At 35.6% G+C, this 21,645-nt stretch overlaps 1 protein-coding gene across 1 annotated transcript in view; it reads left to right on the forward strand.

Annotated features, from left to right (window-relative positions):
- The window catches only part of LOC107719945 (glutamate receptor-interacting protein 2-like), a 144,596-nt gene that overhangs the window by 80,278 nt on the left and 42,673 nt on the right, over positions 1-21,645 (forward strand). The window contains 6 exon segments of the mRNA XM_016527501.1: positions 8,909-8,989; positions 10,517-10,649; positions 15,551-15,696; positions 18,743-18,829; positions 18,946-19,021; positions 20,880-21,025. Coding sequence (XP_016382987.1) covers positions 8,909-8,989; positions 10,517-10,649; positions 15,551-15,696; positions 18,743-18,829; positions 18,946-19,021; positions 20,880-21,025 — 669 coding nt within the window.

Consider the following 21,645-nt stretch of genomic DNA (forward strand, 5'->3'; position numbering starts at 1 on the left):
AAATAATGTTCAGTTTCTTGCACAGACTGATCGTTTCGCTTCATAAGACCTCAATATGTCATCAAGAACCATGGGTACTTTTGACGTTCAAAGTGACAGTAGTTGCTACTTTTTTTTTAATCACTACGGACCACGGTTTCAGCTAAAAATCTACTTTATTGTTCTACTGAAGAAAAAAAAGTCACCTCTTGGATGCCCTGAGAGTAAGTACATTAAATTTTCATTTTTGGGTAAAGGACGGATATGTTTGATCATCAACGTTTAAAAAAAAAAGCAGTTCTCAAGTTAAATGAAAAAAAAAGATCCTAGACCTTGCATTTTTTTTATTCCACATATTTATCACAAAAAAATAAGTGTTTTGAAATGTCCCCTTCTGTTTGTTTTGCGCCATATACTTTCTTTGCATCATTGATCAGCCAAGCACATGACGTCATGTGATCGATTGTACCCTCTAAAAGAGAAGCCTTTGTATGTAAATGTATTTGTGGATGTGCATTGCGTTTGCAAGATTAGCTACAATTGTGTGTGTGTGTGTTTTTTGTTGCTGTTTCTTGGGAAGTTTAAGTGTGTGAAGTGTGTGTGTTTGCAATCAGTGCGTGTAGCACATATCACCCAAGTTGCAGGTTCCTTTCCTGGTAAAGCTTCTGGCTGTTTGGTGCTGATAATGGGGAGTAATTACTGGAGGACATGTGGAGTTTAAACAAAGAGAAACTCGCACTCTCTCAGATTATAGCAACCGCATCTTCAGCTTAATTAGAGCCATTCATTTGAGCAGTTTACCTTAAAAAAAGAGTTGCTAAAGGTGTTCGTGCTGAATAGCCTGCATTCACAATAGTCTTTGAATAGAACAGTTTCTGGTGTATCATGATCTGCATATTGTTATAGAAATGTAGTATTGTGTTCTATATTGTGCATTTATTAGTAGTGCTTGTTGAGTGACTTATTATTATTATTATTATTATTATTATTACTATTATTATATTTTCTGCAACTCAAATTAATATTTATTTATTTGCTTTTCTGGTGTATCATGATCTGCATATTGTTATAGAAATATATTGTGCATTTATTAGTAGTGCTTGTTGAGTGACTTATTATTATTATTATTATTATTATTATTACTATTATTATATTTTCTGCAACTCAAATTAATATTTATTTATTTGCTTATTTATTATTATTTTTTTTTCGTATGTTATCACTGCAAACTGTATTTATTTGATTAAATAAATAACCAATCAATTAATCAAAGCATATAGCTCCAGTTTCCTTCCAGGCCCTTGAGGTGAAGCTAGGATTATTTTTTTATTTTATTTACCTATTTTTGTGCAGTGGCATGTGCATGACAAAAACAGATGATTCTGTGCTTTGCGAGTTTGGTACCCGTCACAGCTAAATCGCTTCCTTTGATAGGTGACTCGTGAAGGTTTCCAAAACCCTCGAGCAAGCGGATTAGACGAATGCTGCTCATCACAGTGAATGCCGATATGCTGGAGTTTTCTGCCGTCTGGGAGGAAGTTTCGTTGGTTTGGTCTTGTGCTAGAGCTGGAGGCTAATCCCACCGTTGAGCCCTGTCAGTAATAGCTTTCAAAAATACAACAATAAACACTTTAGATTGCTCCCTGCAGACTGTCTTCGCATTCTCACGAAGGCATGCTCATTTTTTAGCACTTGTCTGGACTCATTCTGTCCTCCTTTGGCGAGTGGCAAAAGGTATTTTATTCCGTTTTTATTTGGTTTGATCACACACCATGTCACATAAGGGAATTTATGATTGCAGGAGCTTGAATGTATTAATGCATTGTCCTAATGATATTGTGTTTTGAAGCGTGCAGTTCAACGAACAAACAGTCAAAACAGAACAGACTTTAGTTTGAATTATGGTATTTAGTGGTTTTTGCTAAGGCTTATGGATTTGAACAAGCGTCTTAAGTATTACATTTTGGCACAGAAGCGATTTGTGAAAACTATACAATAGACTGACATTAAAGGAGGGAATACAACAATCTAGAGACCTAACTGAGATTTGAGTTTTGGCTTCTTTGACATGGACCATTAATTAAGCATAAAAGCAGTGTAGTATTGTGCTAATCATGCTAAAAACTAATCAGAAACCAATAAAAGCAATATAATAATGTGTTAATCATGCTAGAACTCCTCAGAGACACATAAAAGCAGTATAGTAATGTGCAAATCATGCTAAAAACCCTCAGAAAATCATAACACCAGTATATGTGCTATTCATGCTAAAAACTCATCAGAAACCCAGAAAAGCATTATAGCAATGTGCTAATCATGCTAAAAGCCTTTGGTAACCCATAAAAGCATTATAGTAATGTGCTAATCATGCTAAAAATGTCTCAGAAGCCCATAAAAACAGTAATTTGCAAATCATGCTAATCCATCAGAAACACACTAAAGCATTATAGTAATGTGTTAATCATGCTAAAACTCATCTGAAACACTAGTGCTAATTATGCTAAAAACCCTCAGAAACCCATAAAAGCAGTATAGTATTGTGCTAATCCTGCTAAAAACAACTCAGAAACCCATAAAAGCATTTTAGTAATGTGCTAATCATAAAACGCCTTAGAGAACCATAAAATCAGTAATTAAGGTAATGATATGCTAACAATCATGATTATCAATGTCTCAGAAACCCATAATGTGCTGATTCTGCTAAAACTCCTCAGAAACCTATAAAAGCAGTATCGTATTGTGCTAATGCTAAAATTTCATCAGAAACCCATAAAAGCAGTAGTATTGTGTTAATAATGCTAAAATCTCCTCCGAAACCCAGAAAAGCAGTAGTATTGTGTTAATCATTCTAAAATCTCATCAGAAACCCATAAAAGCATTATAGTATTGTGTTAATCATGCTAAAATCTCCTCCGAAACCCAGAAAAGCAGTAGTATTGTGTTAATCATGCTAAAATCTCCTCAGAAACCCATAAAAACATTATAGTAATGTGTTAATCATGCAAACATCTCCTCTGAAACCCATAAAAGCATTATAGTAATGTGCTAATCATGCTAAAATCTCCTCAGAAACCCATAAAAACATTATAGTAATGTGTTAATCATGCAAACATCTCCTCAGAAACCCATAAAAACATTATAGTAATGTGCTAATCATGCTAAAATCTCCTCAGAAACCCATAAAAGCAGTATAGTAATGTGTTAATCATGCAAACATCTCCTCAGTAACCCATAAAGGTAGTATAGTATTGTGTTAATCATGCTAAAATCTCCTCAGAAACCCATAAAAACATTATAGTAACGTGTTAATCATGCAAACATCTCCTCAGTAACCCATAAAGGTAGTATAGTATTGTGTTAATGCTACAATCTCCTCAGAAACACAGAAAAGCAGTAGTATTGTGTTAATCATGCTCAAATCTCCTCAGAAACCCATAAAAACATTATAGTAATGTGTTAATCATGCAAACATCTCCTCAGAAACCCATAAAAGCATTTTAGTAATGTGCTAATCATAAAACGCCTTAGAGAACCATAAAATCAGTAATTAAGGTAATGATATGCTAACAATCATGATTATCAATGTCTCAGAAACCCATAATGTGCTGATTCTGCTAAAACTCCTCAGAAACCTATAAAAGCAGTATCGTATTGTGCTAATCATGCTAAAAAAAAACAAAAAAAAAAACATCAGAACACCTTAACAATATAACTACACGCTAAATATGCTAAATCAGTAATCAGTACCTGAGAACATTATTGTCATAATATACTGTTGTTCCAGCTGTAGTGTTGCAGAAATAGAAACAGTTTCTTAAATGGAGTCACCTGTCGCTCATCACGTATTGTCACTGCAGCTAGTTAAAAAAAAAAAAACAGCTAAAACCAGCCTAAGCTGGTTTAAGCTGGTCTTCCATTTTGCTCTACACACATTCATAAATTATTCAGAAAAAGTAAACATCTATATTTTAACATGGTAACAAGCTGATATCGTAAAGGGTTTACTAAATAGGTTGCTTTTCTTTTTAATACTATTTTCAATTTGAAGAAAATATGATACAAGTAAGGTTGTAGTTAAATCAGTATCAGGTTCAGTTGAAAAGTAGACAGTAAGTTTCTGTCTTTCATATCAGCTTGCATTATGTACAGTATTATGGGCAAGCTCGTATCTGCTATCAAGTAATAAGAAAATATCCTTGTAACTGCTGCTGGAAGACTCTTATCTCCTTACCGCCTAACGCAGCATAACCTCAGTCAGGTGATGGTATCTTATAGCCATCACCCTTTCCTGCTGCCAGATCCTTCATTCACTGCATGTTCCCTTCATCGTAATGCGCTTGTGAGCGTTTCTGTTTGTGCAATATTCAATATTTCACCTCAAAATGAAAGTTTTATCATCACTGGCTCATCCTCTTATCATTCCAGACCTTTCCAATACTTACTTTCTTCATTGGATCACAAAAGAAGATGTTTAGTAGATTGTTCAAGTTGCTCTTTTCCATATATTAAAAATATGTTCAAAGTTCTAAATCTAGTGAATTGTGCAATATTTTAAGTCTGTATATATAATACAGCATGTAGGCTATGCAGTATGTATAATACTGGAGCTTGACAGCCCCAGTTGTTGTCTACTTTCTTTATTTGGAAAAGAGCATCTTGGACATTCTGCTAAACATGTTGTATTATATTATATTATATTATATTATATTATATTATATTATATTATATTATATTATATTATATTGTGTTATGTTATGTTATATATTTGCTTATGTTTATTTTATTTGTTTTATTTTTGTATTGTTTTTTTTTTCATTTTGTGTTGTTGTTGTTTTTTTTCCTTTTTGGGTGTTTAGTTTTGTTTTATATTATATTATATTATATTATATTGTGTTATGTTATGTTATGTTATATATTTGCTTATGTTTATTTGTTTTATTTTTGTATTGTTTTTTTTTTCATTTTGTGTTGTTGTTGTTTTTTTTCCTTTTTGAGTGTTTAGTTTTGTTTCATTTCATTTTTTTTTCTGTTGTGTTTTTGGTCCATTTTGTGTTTTGTTTGTTTGTTTGCTTGTTTCATTTCTGTTTTGTTTTTTGTCTTCTCGTTTTATGTGTGTTTTTTGTTGTTGTTCTGTGTGGGGTGTTGTGTGTTTTTTGTGTGTTTTGTTTCTGTTTTGTTTTTTTGTCTTCTCGTTTTATGTGTGTTTTTTGTAGTTGTTCTGTGTGGGGTGTTGTGTGTTTTTTGTGTGTTTTGTTTTGTTTGTTTAGTTTCTGTTTTGTTTTTTGTCTTCTCGTTTTATGTGTGTTTTTTGTCGTTGTTCTGTGTGGGGTGCTGTGTGTTTTTTGTGTGTTTTGTTTTGTTTGTTTAGTTTCTGTTTTGTTTTTTGTCTTCTCGTTTTATGTGTTTTTGTTGTTGTTCTGTGTGGGGTGTTGTGTGTTTTTTGTGTGTTTTGTTTCTGTTTTGTTTTTTTGTCTTCTCGTTTTATGTGTGTTTTTTGTTGTTGTTCTGTGTGGGGTGTTGTGTGTTTTGTTTTGTTTGTTTAGTTTCTGTTTTGTTTTTTGTCTTCTCGTTTTATGTGTGTTTTTTGTCATTGTTCTGTGTGGGGTGCTGTGTGTTTTTTATGTGTTTTGTTTTGTTTGTTTAGGTTCTGTTTTGTTTTTTTTTGTTTTGTTTGTTTGTTGTTGTTTTGTGTGGTTTTTTTTGTTATTTGTTTTGTGTTTTTTGTTTGTTTGTTTTGTTTTTTATATTTTATATAAAATATAAATTTTACAAAACATGTTTACCTCCAAATCTTCAAGAAAATCAAAGCCAATCATCTGAACAAGTTTTGTGCCAAATGTTAGGTTGATATCTCAAAAAAATAGCTTTTAAAGGGCACCTATTATGCAAAATTCTCTTTCACATGTTGTTTGGACAAAAATGTGTGTTGGCAGTGTGTGTACACAACCACCCTATAATGATAAAAATCCACCCGCTCCTTTTTTTTAATCTCCATATATCAATAGCAGCGTCTCAGAGCAAGCCAATCACAGAATCCGTAAAGTGTGACATCACAATTTACAAGCCCCACCCACGATTGTTGATTGACACTGCCATAAGCTAGCCAAGACACCGCCCTGAGTGAGCCGCACACAGTCCGCCATGTTTATCTTCACGCTAGAGCATTTAAAAGCAGCATTCAAGTAAGAAATGTCTTCTTATTAAGGCTATAGACGTTATTCAGTCCAGAGCAGTAAGTGATTCACTGCTTTTATTTTATTCGTTGGGTCATATTAATAGCATAGACAGCAGTATAGGTACTGTATATTATGCTGATGTCACTTAATACACAGATCTGATCTAATATAAACATGTGATTTATTTCCCAAATGTTTACCTTCACAAACATAACCGACCGTGTTTTTGTAACTCCTTTGTGTTTTTAACATAAACTCGTGTGTGAAAGAGAACTTAGTACTCACGTGCCGTGTGCAGCCACTTTCTATACGCGTGCGATGGATGTTTGCGCTCAGAAAACTGTCTATCAGAAGTTTAAACTAATATGGTTTAAAACACATGATTTCAGCGCAATAAACATGATAATCAGAACCAAACCAGATGTTTTTTTAGCAGTTACGAGCTGTAATGGCACAGCTTTATTCTGGAAAAGTGGGCGGGGAGCAGCAGCTCATCTGCATTTAAAGAGACATGCACGAAAACATCGTGTTTCTGCTTCCACTCAAAATAGGCTTTTTCAAAATGATATAATAAATGATCTGTGGAGTATTTTGAGCTGAAACTTCACAGACACATTCTGGGGACACCTAAAAATTATATTACATATTGTAATATAGGGGCATAACAGGTGCCCTTTAAGTAAAATTTTGTGGATGCAGTACTAAACTTTTTCACTAGATGATATACAGGGACTCTTGATTTCCATTTATTGTTCAAGTGTTGTTCAAGTGATTTTTTAAATATTTATGAAGTAGACATCCTGTTCAGAAATAGTTTGGGCAGCAACTTTAATATTTGATTTGAATTCAATCTCTAAAACAGAATCTATCGCTATTTATAGGTCTGTAATTTCTTTGAAAAACAGTCACCTAATATGAAAACTAGAGTCTGAAACCTTTCAAATGATATATAATTAGTTTCAAGATTACTTTAGGTTTAGACCAAGATATTATCGTTAAAAAAATGTGTAATCGCAAACATCCCACATGTGTGGGGGAGGGGCAGTCAAAAATAGTGGTTAAAACCATTTTTATAAATCATAAATTCAGATATTAATTCTTTGTAATGTCTGAAATGTATTGATATTAAAAGTTAATTGATTGTATGTTTTTTTTTCATATCATACTTTTTGCATTGCTGTTCCCTGCACACTGTAAAGAACTCTATATTACTAAACTATTATGTCTCCCCCTTATAAATAAAACAGAAAAGTAAAGTTATACAGGTTTGGATTGACATATGAGGGAGAGTAAACTGGCAGACGTTTTATTTTTAGATGAAGTATTCCTTAAATAATTTTTTCTTTGATTTAAAGGAAACACAAGCGAAAGTTTATGAGCTTATTAGTATCATAACAATGGCAGCAACAGGTCTTACCTTCTTTTGGCTGAATACATTAATAGTGTTTGTCCTGCTGGCATGAAAAGATGAAGTGAGTTGTGCCAAGCGAAAGGAAGCTCCAGAGACGCTTAGTGCTGATGAGCCCAGTGCACAAGGGGAAAATTCTAATTTATGTAGAAACTTTGAAGAAATGAAAACTATGTTGCTCATTAATATTTTATCCACTCCAAATGAAGCATGTGCACTCAGGCATCCGGCTTGACAGAAAACAATCCAAAAGACGTTTGTCACACAAATGTTTTCTATAAAGAATGATTGTGTTTCTGTGATTATTGCTGTCAATAGATGACAAATCCTCATTAGCATGTCTCTGGATGCTAATACTCACTGCACTCAAAGAGACAGTTCATCTGTCTATGAATACAGAGGTGAAAGAAGTGTAACACAATCTATTTAATATGAATAAATGTGTTTTTGCTATATTTTCGTTATTTAATGATATATAGAGATAGAAAGAAAGATCTAATATAATACAAAATAAATAAGGGGAATGTGCTAATATATGTTATGATTTTTATGATTAACATATGATAATCTATCTATCTATCTATCTATCTGATACAATGTATTGCCCTGTAACGCTATATATTGTATATTTTTTATTATTACATTGTATGTAAGTTTAATAGTTTATTTATAGTTTAGATGTTATTTTATGGCGTTTTAATAATAATAATAATAATAATAATAATAATAATGAAATATATCAGCACATTCTCCTTATTAATTTAAATTGCATTATATTAGTATTTCACAGTAATAGTCATTTTTATTGTAATTTTTAGTGATTTTTTTTAGTTTAGTTATGTTTAGTTTAGTTTTTGTATCATGGTGCAATTTTTATTTAAATTCGCAAATATTAAAGCCAGTTAAAAAATACTAACATGATATACACACTTTACATTTTTAAATGATATTTTACAATGACAATGCAATTATTTATTTGTTTATTAAAATAGTTATTGATGTGTTTTTCTATTAACGTAGTAAAAATTATAGGGTGTAGATGTGTATAATATTGATTTTCACAATGCAAAAATAATGGTTCCAAAAATAAACATCCTTCAAGAAATAAAATGTTTTGTTTGTTTGTTTGTTTATTTATTTTGTATTTATTTGTGTGTGTGTGTGTGTGTGTGTGTGTGTGAAATATAACCCAGGCACACTCTTGACAGGTTTTGTGGGATTCACTCACCAGTAGTGTTTTATATGCAAGCACATAAATTGACTACAACTGACGTCATTTTTTACAGTCGCATTTAAGGTGGACTGCTTTCTCTAAGGTCTTTTTATTGTTTCTCTTGTCCTGCAGATGATGGGCCATACTCTAAGGGGAACAAGGACTCGACGGGGCCAGACAACTCGCTCACATCCAGAAGACAAAGCATCCCAGGTACGCTGACTCTCTTTCTATGCCGTCTGTTTGTGCCCACACAAATCCTCCCAGCTCCGCTCCTTCAGCATCTTTTGATCTGGGGGATCATGTCTGTCTTTCCCCATTGGGGATGTTTGAGCTCTTCTTGCCACATTGGTTTGTATGGCTGTTTGAGATGGAGAACGCTGGGGGTTTGAGGGGTGTTGTTAAAGCTTTATCCAGATGTTTCCTGCGGTTCTCGAGAAGTGTCTGTCTGAGTCATTCTGCTAGCTGGCAGCGCTTGCTGATCCAAGACCTCTTTCTTCTTTAAAACTAATTGGATTAGCTGAGCCAACTCAAAGTGTGACTTTGGAAAAGTTTCAAAACGACGTCTTAAAGCAGAACAGACATTTTCAAAGGTTATTTTACATTTGGCTTGTGTTTTAATTTCATTAAACTATTTTTTTTTTTTTTTACGAAACCTACTGCAGCTTATTAGATGCATGAATCTTCTTAATACAAAACTAATGCTATGTGTATATTTTTAACTTTATATTTGTGTTTTGATATGTGTAGGTATATGTAATACATTTCATTTATATACTAAATGAGTATAACTTATACTTATTCAAAAGTTTGGAGAAAGTAATCTCTTATGCTCACCAAAGCTGCATTAATTTCCTCAAAAATACAGTAAAAAAAACAGTAATATTGTGAAATATTAAAATAAAATGGATAAAAACTTTAAAATAACAGCATTTATTTGAAATATAAATATTTTGAAACATTATTAATTTTTGATCAATTTAATGTATCCTTGCTGAATAAAAGTATTAATTTTCTTTAAAAAAAATGACTTACCCCAAACTTAAATTAAGTGAAGATGTTATCTGCATATTTTGCCATTTTTAAATTAATTTAGCCAGAGCATTTATATAAACAAACATACAAGAGTTTCTGTTTTAATATATAATATGATATGATATGATATGATATGATATGATATGATAAGGCATTTTCAGAATTGATTGTATGGGAATCATTTTAATAGTTTGAAAAGACAGAGCTGATTGTGTGCGTTCGGTCCATTACATTTTTACTTGTGGAAAACATTTTAGTTCCGAGCTGTTCACATTTAAACCCACACAGACATTGGTGTGATTAGATTAGACTCTGTGAGAGATTTCGTGACACAGCTGGATTCCTGAAGAAAGTGTTGCATCACAATTTCTGCTGCACTACTGGTGTGTGATAGATGTTTTCTTTCATGTGCCTCTTGGTTTGAATTTTATGTTTAAGAATTCATATAATCACAGCATGAATTGAAGATTAGATGTGGTGTAGCATTTAAAAACAATCTTCAGCTTTCGTAATATAGAGAATTCGTAAAAATTCTCATCTTTAGTTAGATGGGAGTAAGTGCAGCTAATTTGCATATCCAATATAATATCTGAGACCATCTGAGTGATGGAAGGTGAGTGTCATAATAACATGCTGCCGACTTCTGTCTCTTGTGTGTGTGTGTGTGTGTGTGTGTGTGTTTGTCTGTTGTGTTATGGCCTGAAGAACTGCGTGGGGTTACACTGGTTGAGCTGATTAAGAAGGAAGGAAGCACTTTAGGTCTCACCATCTCGGGCGGAACAGACAAGGACGGCAAACCACGCGTCTCCAACCTGCGGCCGGGTGGACTGGCGGCTAGGTGAGGACTACAGCTGAAGTCAGCAGTGCAATCTCTCATTAACTCATTAACTGTATCAGCCAATCACAGAATGACAAAGTGGTCACCTGACATCTCAGAAAAACACCAAGCCAAACAAAATAGGTTAGGTTGCAATTTGTACCTACAATTTAAATGTGCTAATCTTTGCTAATGTGGCAACATGTAGCAGTGTTGCATTTTAAGTGTGAAGTACAACTTAAAATTGTTTATTTAACTTGAATTATTTTTACAAACTTATGTTTTTGAGCATTGTTTGCATTAACTAAAATGCAGGTAGAAGAAAACTGACAGACATACTTGACCTGAAAGAAAAAACGGACCTTAGCAGCCAGTTTGTGTTAATGCTCGCTAATGTGTCAATGCGTACTTGTTGAGTTTTGTTGTGAACTTAACATTAGAGTTTAGCATTAGCATTTTTGAGTTACTGTGGCAGTAACAAGCCTAAATACTTAAGTGGTCAACAGAATTGTTAATTTGGTCAGCTAACTTGGCCAACAAGATTCAGACTGTTATTCTGCAATTACAGTACATTAGCTGACCTGAAAGAGAAAACTGACCATAGAAGCAGCTAATTTATGCTAACGCTCTCTAATGCAGTAATGTAGTTCCCTTTCAGTCGGTCACTCCGAGTCACGTCGGTGACCAACGAATTGGGATATCGCTTCGATAGACCAATCCACTTCGAGTGTAAACTAAACGAGCCAATGCACATTGGCATGCAATTATTGCATCCAGCTGCCGCTGATCACAGCGTGAGTATAATAAGGCAGCAGGTGCAATGCATACCAGCTTTTCGCTTCGGAGCCGTGCGACAACATCGTTCTGCTCTATATTCATTTTGAGAACTACGAGTTCAGCACGCTCTCGGAAGCTTTCTGTGTTGGCAAGACGGCGCTTCAGCGGTGGTCGTTCCAGTGTCGAGTGGGCTGCGCACTTCAGGCTGCACTACCCCCTGCCGTGTTGCAAGCGGCCATCTCCCCTGTGCGCCTCAGCACTAAAAGAGCATTTCCTAAAGAGCAAATTTCTCTAAAAGAGCTACACGGGTGCGTCTTTATAAAGACGACGGATCGTCCTTATAAGGATGCCGTTTCACCCGTGCGTTTCTGGGTGCGGTCGTTACCTGGCACCGGGTGATGGTCACGATCGCTGCCTCACGTGTCTGGGCATCAAGCACGCTTAGGTGGATGAGTGGATGAGTCATGTTCTCATTGCGGGAAGATGACCATCTCGGAGCTGCAAACCAGGCTCCGCTACTCGCAAGGGGGCGGAGTCCCGTTGCCGATGCCGCGATCTGGGGCTCGTTCTGGCAGAAGGCAGACGAGAACCACTTCCAGCAGTAGCGCGGGCGGTTTGAGGGTTACAGTGATGGCAAACCCCGCAGGGAACCAACCCTCTGGGGACCATCACTCCTCTTGCTCCTCCGATGGTCGAGTGGCTGGCGCACCCCCTGTCGTGTTGCAAGCGGCCATCTCCCCTGTGCGCCTCAGCACTAAAAGAGCATTTCCTAAAGAGCAAATTTCTCTTAAAGAGCTCCACGGGTGCGTCTTTATAAAGACGACGGATCGTCCTCAGGGGTGCCCCTAGAGCAGATCTCCAGGCATGCTGTGGTCTACACGGATGCCTCCACCACCGGGTGGGGTGCCACGTACAACGGGCATGCAGTCTCAGGGGTTTGGACGGGCCCGCAGCTGCATTGGCACATCAATTGCCTAGAGTTGTTAGCAGTGCGCCTGGCCTCCCTTGCCTTGAAAAGAAAAGTACGAGGCAAGCACGTACTGGTCCGAACGGACAACACAGCGATCATTGCGTACATCAACCGACAAGGTGGTCTGCGCTCCCGTCGCATGTCGCAACTTGCCCGCCACCTCCTCCTTGGAAGGTTCTGAGGTCACTTCTTGCCATTCACATTCCGGGTCTGCTCAACCGTACAGCCGACGAGCTGTCTCGAGCAATGCTCCCGGGAGAATGGCGACTCCATCCCCAGATGGTCCAGCTGATTTGGAGACGTTTCGGAGCCGCTCAGGTAGACCTGTTTGCTTCTCCAGAAACCTCTCACTGCCAGTTGTTCTACTCCCTGACCGAGGGAACACTCGGCACAGATGCACTGGCACACAGCTGGCCGCAGGGCCTACGCAAGTATGCATTTCCCCCAGTGAGCCTTCTCGCACAGACAGTGTTCAAAATCCGGAGGACGAGGAGCAAGTCTTGCTAATGGCGCCATATTGGCCCACTCGGACCTGGTTCCCCGAGCTAGTGCTCCTCGCGACAGCCCCTCCTTGGCCGATTCCTCTGAGGAAGGATCTACTGACTCAGAGACGGGGCACCGTTTGGCACCCGCGTCCAGACCTTTGGAAACTCCATGTCTGGTCCCTCAGGGAACGAGGGTTACCATACGTAACCGAGACGTTACATTCTTAACTCTAGTTTTTCGCATTATCGTTTTTGTGTTAATGTTGCAATTACAAGCCTCAATAATTGTTGTCAATAGAATTACTTTCAAATATCTCCCTTATGAAAATTAACCATGGTTTTAATATAGTAAAAGTGTAGTAACTTTGTTTTTTTGGCGTATTGGTTACCATTTGTATAACCAAAATTTTACCACAAATACCATGGTTAAACCATGGTTAGTGTAGCAAAACCATGGTTAATTTGTGGTTATCATGGTTTACTGTAGTAGCCATGTTTTCTTGGTTTTATTTGTAGTAATACCATGGTTAATTTCCGTAAGGGTTGTGATACTTAACGATACCTCTTAAGGTAGCTAGCTATAAGATCAAATATGGTTGTGGCTAGAAGGGATATAGCTATGGCTGGAAGTGATGCAATATCTCGCCAGATGGACAGGAAGAAAGTGAAAGAAAAATGATAATAAAAATAAATTAAATGAACAGACAGCTAGCGAACTAATCAGCCTACGTTGTGGCAAAATCCTTTGAACTAATCTCTTAAAACCTCGCCAGATGGACAGGAAAAAATGAAACGGACAGCGAAGAAGACAACTAGTGAACTAGATTGTGCAAGACTTGCGTTTATTCTGGCTGTAGCTGTATCCCTTCTAGCCATAACCCTTCAACAATTTAACTAGCTAACAAATTTCTTCAGCAAGATTTAAACAGTTGTTCTGCCATTACAATCGCTGACCTAGAGAAAACTGACCATAGAGGCAACTAATTTATGCTAATGCTTACTTATGTAGCATCGCGTACTTTGTTGAGTTATGTTACATACTTAATGTTTTGTTAAATTACTAATTTTGTGTTACTGTGGTGGTAACAAGCCTTAACATTCAAGTGGTCGATATAATTCAATTATTTATATACCTTAAATTATTTATAAATATTTTATATACCTGCAAATATTTATGCTATTAGTTAGCTTTAAATTAAACATTGCAATAATTTAACTAGCTATAGCTAACATGCTTAGCAAGATTCAAACGGTTCTTCTGCTATTACAGTTGCTGACCTGAAAGAGAAAACTGACCATAGAAACGCTTCATTCATGCTAACGATGTGTGGACACCAAAAGCAAAGCGAAAATTTGCATCACGTTACTCGCTCTAGTTTACTTGTGGGATGATTTTCTTGTCGCGAATAAAAACATAAAAACAATAAAATCCATTTTCTGATACAACCGAACGTGTAAATAAGCTCTTTGCTGATTGACTTGCGCAACATCACATCATGCACATTTTCTACTCAAGTTGAAATTTTTCAGTTTGCGTGGAAGACACTATTGAGGTAAATGTCATGCGTTTGCGGTGAACACGTCACACAATTTACGTCATTCGTGTCACTTGGCACAAATTTGCATCTTTGCATTGAATTTGTATGTAATCTACTCACTCAAATAATTAAATTTGCTTTTGGTGTGCACACACCATAATTCCTGTGAATGTAGCAACACGTATATGTTGCGTTACATTACTTACTTAGCATTAGCATTACTGTTTTTGTGCTACTGTGGTAGTAACAAAGCATCAATGCTCAAGTGGTCAATAGAATTACCTTGAAGTATTTGTGTTATTAAACAGGATTAACTATTAAACTGTGCTATTATACAGGATAGCTAGATATAAGCTGAACATAACAGCAATTTAACTAGCTTTAGCAAGCAAGATCATGATCAACAGGTAAGATTCAGCAAGAGTTTGCTGTACTGCCTTTACAGTAGTTGACCAGAAAAAAAAACACAAAAAAAAATTCACCGTAGAAACAGCTAATTAATGCAACACATTTTGTTGCATTATGACATTCTGGAATGCAACAGTGCATAAAACCCTGTTCGTAGGTACAGTAAGTTGTGAGCCTTAGAAATCTGATAAATTGTTATCTGAAAACTGTTTCTTTTTCCTCATACTCACTTTTGATTAAACTCATTTCTGTGATGTGAAAGTTTTCCCATCTTCAGTTGTTTCTTCTTTCCTTGTGGCTGGTATGAGGATGTTATGGAGCACATCTGGGCTGATGACATATTTTTGTCAGGCATCATTGTGCTGGCTCATGTACACCCAGAGGGCAAAAGGGAATGAATAGCATTCATTTGTCTAATTAGCATCTAAATAAGCATATTTATACTCCCTGTGGGGTGTTCAACAACAGATAAGGAGTTCTCACTTTGCATTTACTTTCCATTCAAAATATAATTGTTTTCTATGTTTTTGACCATTGACGGAAATCTTCTCTGGACCTTCATATGTTATCTTGTTAATTTCTCTACATTAAATGTTGAATGCTTACAAAGCTAATTTCATTAAACATTGGAAAAGCCAACTTTTACATTGTTCAACAAAAATAGTGTGCCAGATATTAGCTAAACTGTTTAATTACTCTAATTTCAGTAATTAAATGATTGAGTTACATTTCAATGTGTCTCAGGAGCGATCAGCTCAATGTAGGCGACTACATCAAGTCAGTCAATGGGATCAACCTGACCAAGCTGCGTCACGACGAGATCATCAGTCTGCTAAAAAACGTAGGCGAGCGCGTCGTGCTGGAAGTGGAGTATGAACTGCCTTCACCTGGTAGGAAGTTGAGTATTCTGACTTTTGCCTGTCTTGTGGCATGTTCCTGTCAATGTAACCCCGGTCTGAGCCGATCTCAGACCTCATGAGTGAATATCATCGTGAAAATGTCTTTGCGTCAGTAAGTCCACTTCAGTTTGTGTATATACAATTATACACAGTAATGGAGAATGCATGGCTGCATGTTGAAAGCTGCCGTGAATCATTTTTGGATGTTAAAATACTTTCTCGACAGAGACATCTATAAGTAAGCCAGTCGGTTATTTTGCAAAGTTGTTAAAGTATTACTCTTGGTTTGAGTGGCAGACATAGAAACATTAGCTTTACCAATTTACCAACATGTGATCCTTAAAAACCTCATACAATAGTTTTGATGAATGCAATACCATGATATCAGCGATGGAGGGATATTTTGCCCAGCGATGTGTTTCGCGTTCTCATAAGTAATTTGCTGCTTAACTACTATGGGGTGTGTTTCCTAAAAGTATTGTTAGCTAACTGGTCGCAATTCTAATTGAACTCTATTGGTAACTGTGGAATTAACTAGCTAGTCGCATTTGTTTTCCAAAACCATAGTATCTTTGTGGCACATCTATTGTCCACATGTCGTACTAACTAGAAACTATGATTCTAACCACAGGTCAAGAGCTGTTGTTTCAGTCACACAGCTTGTTTGCGAATGTTATTTGGAACACCAAATATTTATACTATGTTGGTAATGATGTAACTTGCAACCATAGTTGGCTAATACTAACAAGAAACTTTGCTTCTAACCACAGTTCGAGAATTGTAGTTCAATCCAAACAACTTTGTGCATGTTTGTTGAAACTGTTAATTTTGGGAAACAGAATTGTTGAACTATGTAGGTAACAACGACATTTGCGGCCATAGTTGGCTAATAATAACAAAAAACTATGCTTCTAAACACAGGTCAAGAGCTAACCATACAAGTTTTCGAATGTCAATGTTGCGTCTATGATTTTGAAAAATAGCAATTTGTAGAACTATGTTGGTAATGTCCAAATTTGTGACTGTAGTTAGCTAATACTAACGAGAAACTCTGCTTCTAACCACAGGTTGAGAGCTGTAGCTCCAACCACACAACTTTACGATGCTGTTTACGAATGTTTGCTGGAACTATGATTACGAAAAACAGCAAATTGTACAACTATGTTGGTAACGTCCGAATTTGTGTCCATTGTTAGCTAATACTAACAAGAAGCTCTGCTTATAACCACAGGTCGAGACGTAGTTCCAACCACAAAGCTTTGTGATGCTGTTTGCGAATTTTCTTTAGAGCTATGATTTCTGAAACACCAAATTGTAGAACTATGTTAGTAACAACCAAATTTGCGATTATAGTTAGCTAATACTAACAAGAAACTGTGCTTCTAATAACAGTACGAGAGCTGTAGTTTCAAACACACACATTTACGATGCTGTTTACAAATGTTTGTTGTAACTATGATTTCGGGAAACAGCAAATCATAAAACTATGTTGGTAATGACCAAATTTGTGACCATAGTTAGCTAATACTAACAAGAAACTCTGCTTCTAACCACAGGTCGAGAGCTGTAGTTCCAACCTCAAAGTTTTCGATGCTGTTTGTGAATGTTCTTTGGAGCTATGATTTCGAGAAACAGCAAATCATAGAGCTATGTTGGTAATGACCAAATTTGCAATCGTTGTTAGCCAATACCAACAAGAAACTATGCTTCCAATAACAGGGCGAGAGCTCTAGTTCCAACCACACAACTTTACGATGCTCTTTATGAATGTTTGCTGGAACTATGATTACGGAAAACAGCAAATTGTACAACTATGTTGGTAATGTCCGAATTTGTGTCCATTGTTAGCTAATACTAACAAGAAACTCTGCTTATAACCACAGGTCGAGACGTAGTTCCAACCACAAAGCTTTGTGATGCTGTTTGCGAATTTTCTTTAGAGCTATGATTTCTGAAACACCAAATTGTAGAACTATGTTGGTAACAACCAAATTTGCGATTATAGTTAGCCAATACCAACAAGAAACTATGCTTGCAATAACAGGACGAGAGCTCTAGTTCCAACCACACAACTTTACAATGCTGTTTACGAATGTTCGTTGGAACTATGGCCTCTGAAACAGCAAATTATAGAAATATGTTGGAAACTACTGAATTTGCGATTATATACTAATAGAGCTGTAGCTCCAACAACACAGCTTTGCGACATTGTTTGCGAGTGTTCATTGGAACTATGGTTTTTGTAACACAGAATAATTTAGTATGGTAGTAATGATGGAAGTTGTGACCATAGTTAGCTAATACTAACAAGAAAATATGCTTCCAACCAGAGGTCAAGAGCTGTAGCTAGTTCCAACCACACAGCTTTGCGATGTTTTTTGCGACTGTTTGTTAGAACTATGATTTTGGGAAATAGCAAATTATGGAACTATAATGGATAACAACCAAACTTTTGACCAAAGTTGGCTAACAGTGCTTTTGGGAAACCCCAGGCTGAATTATTGGCAGATGTTTGGTCAGTTGGAGATTGTTGTCAGTTTACCGGCTGGTAACCTTCAAAGCTTGTATGAAATCATACAAAATTTTAAACCTTGTAAATGAATAATAAGCATTTTTTTGTTTGTTTTTGAATACATTTTACAAAATGTGTTGAACATTTTCCAACCATTTCTAGATATCACATTGCCATTGACCAATTAAAAAATTAAAAAATATATTATTGATCACTAGTTAATATATCAAGACTTAAATTTGCACATCCACACTCTCTGATTATAATGGATCGAGGTGATTGTCTCTCATTGGCTCAGTTTGGCATGCTTTGTGATATATTGCAATCGTTAGCCAGTCTATCTTGTGCATGGCAGATAAATTGTCTGGTTTATAAGCTCAGTGTTTCTGGCTGACCTTCTGCTGAATGTCAGTTTGCATCTGGGTTTATTTATCTGATTGTCCACCAGAACTGGCCATTCGCCCAGTAAAAGGTGCTGATTTAGAGATGCTATTGCCTCTCTCCTGTCTCTGTTGTCCCTCTTAGCGCCAGACAGTACCTCAGGTGTTATTTCCAAGACAATCGAGATCTGTTTGCAGAAAGAGGGCAACAGTTTCGGCTTTGTTATGCGAGGTGAGTTTGGGTTTGTTGCCACTCATTTTATTTTATTCGTTTTTGCAATATTCCTAAAATCAAATGGTTGCAGATTTAACTACAGACTACAGCATTTTGCATGTGTTATAATACAGGTGGATCCCATGAGGACTGGCACAGATCTCGTCCTTTGGTGGTCACACACGTCCGACCTGGTGGTCCTGCTGACAGGTAATGCATAACTCAAAATGAAGCATTTTAAGTTTCTGCAAAAACTTTTTTTTTGTCACTGATGCCATTTTGTACAATGACTTGTTGTCAGTGATTTATTTAATCATCAAAAGTGTCCACTAATAGAGGAGTCAACAAGATAAATTGAGTAGTATTCGGCAGGTCATGTGATCTCAAAATGGCCACCATCACGAGGGGCTACCCGTCTGATGTAGAATAAATTAGCTTTTAAAACTTATTTGCCAAATAACTTGCAGTGGATATGTTATCTTAGTATGCTAATTGATTAGCATGCCAACTGCAGGGAATGGAGGACATAATGTTAGCTTAGCTGGCTAATTGATTAGCATGCTTACCGAAAACTTAACCTCATTTTGTTGGTGTTAAACTCTGCTTTTAACAAACAACATGTATAAGGAACACAGTTCTTGTTGCAGTCATCTTCCATGTTTGGAGCATCAAGAACACACTATTTGCATTTTATCCAAATCCAGAAAGTAGGCCAGAGATTTCCCTCTCAGCTTAGATGGCTAGCTATTATTCTTGGTTTTAGGATTCTCCGTGCCTCTCTTACCAACCACTTTTCCCTACTTATATCAGCATCACACAACCTGCCAAAAGAGAAAAATAAATAAACATATGTGTCTGGAGAGAGAACATCTTCAATAAAACCCCTTTGATGTTAGAGACAAAGGATGCCTTGATTGATGGGTGGAAATTGTATACATTGTCTTTCCTAAAGGCCCCCAGATGTTTCATGAAGAAAATATAGTGCTCTCAAACAGGTCCTCTTACATGTAACATGAATCATTAGTGTGGAATATCAAGAGTATTTAAAAGAAGCTGACTACCTAGGCAGAATATTAAGGCATCAACCATGTTGCCTTAAAAAATACCAAAAATTTATCCAGTATGATGGATGAAATGAGATTGTTGTTTAATGTAGTGGACTAAATGCACAAACATATTTTGAAAGCTTAAATATATTAATTCAAAATTATTTACAAAGTTACTCTATAAAAAGGTAACATTTTACAAAAAAAGTTTAATTTGTTAAAATTAGTTAACTGCTTAGTTAACATGAACTAACAATGTACTATCAAAATACTAAATCTGTATCTAAAATACATTTATTAATAATAATGTTTACATTTTACATTTGCTAAAACGTTTAAGTTAAAAAGTTGTAATTTTAACATACGTTAGTGCAATGTAAACTAGCTTTAACATTTTTACTTACATTAACAAAGGGTAATAAATACTGTAAAAATGTATTGCTCATTAGTTAGTTAGTTCATGTTTGTTAAAGGATTATCTAATTCTAACAAATGAGACCTTATTGTAAAATGTTACTGAAATGGTAGTGTAAATTCTATTGAAAATATATATGTAATTTTGTGATGAAAAGTGTGGTTTTCCAATTCATACTCGATTTAGATGTGATTTATATGTCACATTTATATAGAAAATTTTGAAAAAATAAAAGGTTTAAGATTTTTAAAAATGTTTTTGAACGAAGTTGAAATTTTTGAAATATAAATAAATTTAAATATTTTAAAAAGTAATTTATTCCTATGATGGAAAAGCTGAATTTTAGGAACTGTTATTAAAGAAACATTTCTTATTATCACAGTAGAAAACAGCTGTTCAGTTTAATATTTTTTGTGGAAACTAAAATACTTTTCAGGATTCTTTGATGAATAGAAAATGTTGTCTTTACGGTCACTTTTGATCAATTTAATGAATCATTTCTGAATAAAAACATAAATCTTACTGACCCCAAACTATTGAACGGTATTGTACATTATACATTTCATTGACAATAAAATGGGACTGTTCCGCATGTGTTCTTGTGCAGGGAAGGGACCCTAAAAGCAGGCGATCGGATCTTAAGTGTGGATGGTGTGGTTTTACACAGTGCCACTCTAAGCGATGCTCTTACAGTACTGACTCAATGTGGCCAGGAGGCCCTGTTCCAGATCGAGTACGATGTCTCCATCATGGGTGAGTTACTTCAGTTGCACTTGTTTTATATGTTGACAGAATGAAAATTCCACATGTCCCAGTGGATTAACATGCCATTTGTTTTGTATGTTGCACTTTGAAAGGAAATGATGAATTAACCCTCATAATGCCTTCTAAACCTGTATACAGTTTTCACATTCTAGGTCTGTTGATATCTGAAAAATCATTATTTTATAAAACAGTCCTTAATGTTTTTTTTTTTTCAACTAAAACCATATTCTCTGATCATCTGATCAATGACTTCAAATTAATGAGTGAAAGTGAAAAAAAAACAGTTTTGACTGTTACATCTTATTAACATATTAATACCATGCTATTACTGCATTTACTCTTTTTTTTATTAAATACAAAATGAGAAATTATTTAACTACACATGAACCACACACACACACACACACACAAAAGCAAAATATGCAAAATACTTATGTTTTCAGTGTTGATGAGAAATTTTAATTAAATATATCATTGTACTGTGTGTATTTCATAAGAACATATGCTCTGAGAATTACCCATATTAATTCTATTGGAATGAATGGAATTAAATTCCTTTGAATTTATAACTTATAATTGATTGAAAACAGTCACAATGTATATATATA

Source organism: Sinocyclocheilus rhinocerous, unplaced genomic scaffold (genome assembly GCF_001515625.1).
Source record: "Sinocyclocheilus rhinocerous isolate Xijiao unplaced genomic scaffold, SAMN03320098_v1.1 scaffold2466, whole genome shotgun sequence".
In the NCBI taxonomy this organism is placed as follows: Eukaryota; Metazoa; Chordata; class Actinopteri; order Cypriniformes; family Cyprinidae; genus Sinocyclocheilus; species Sinocyclocheilus rhinocerous.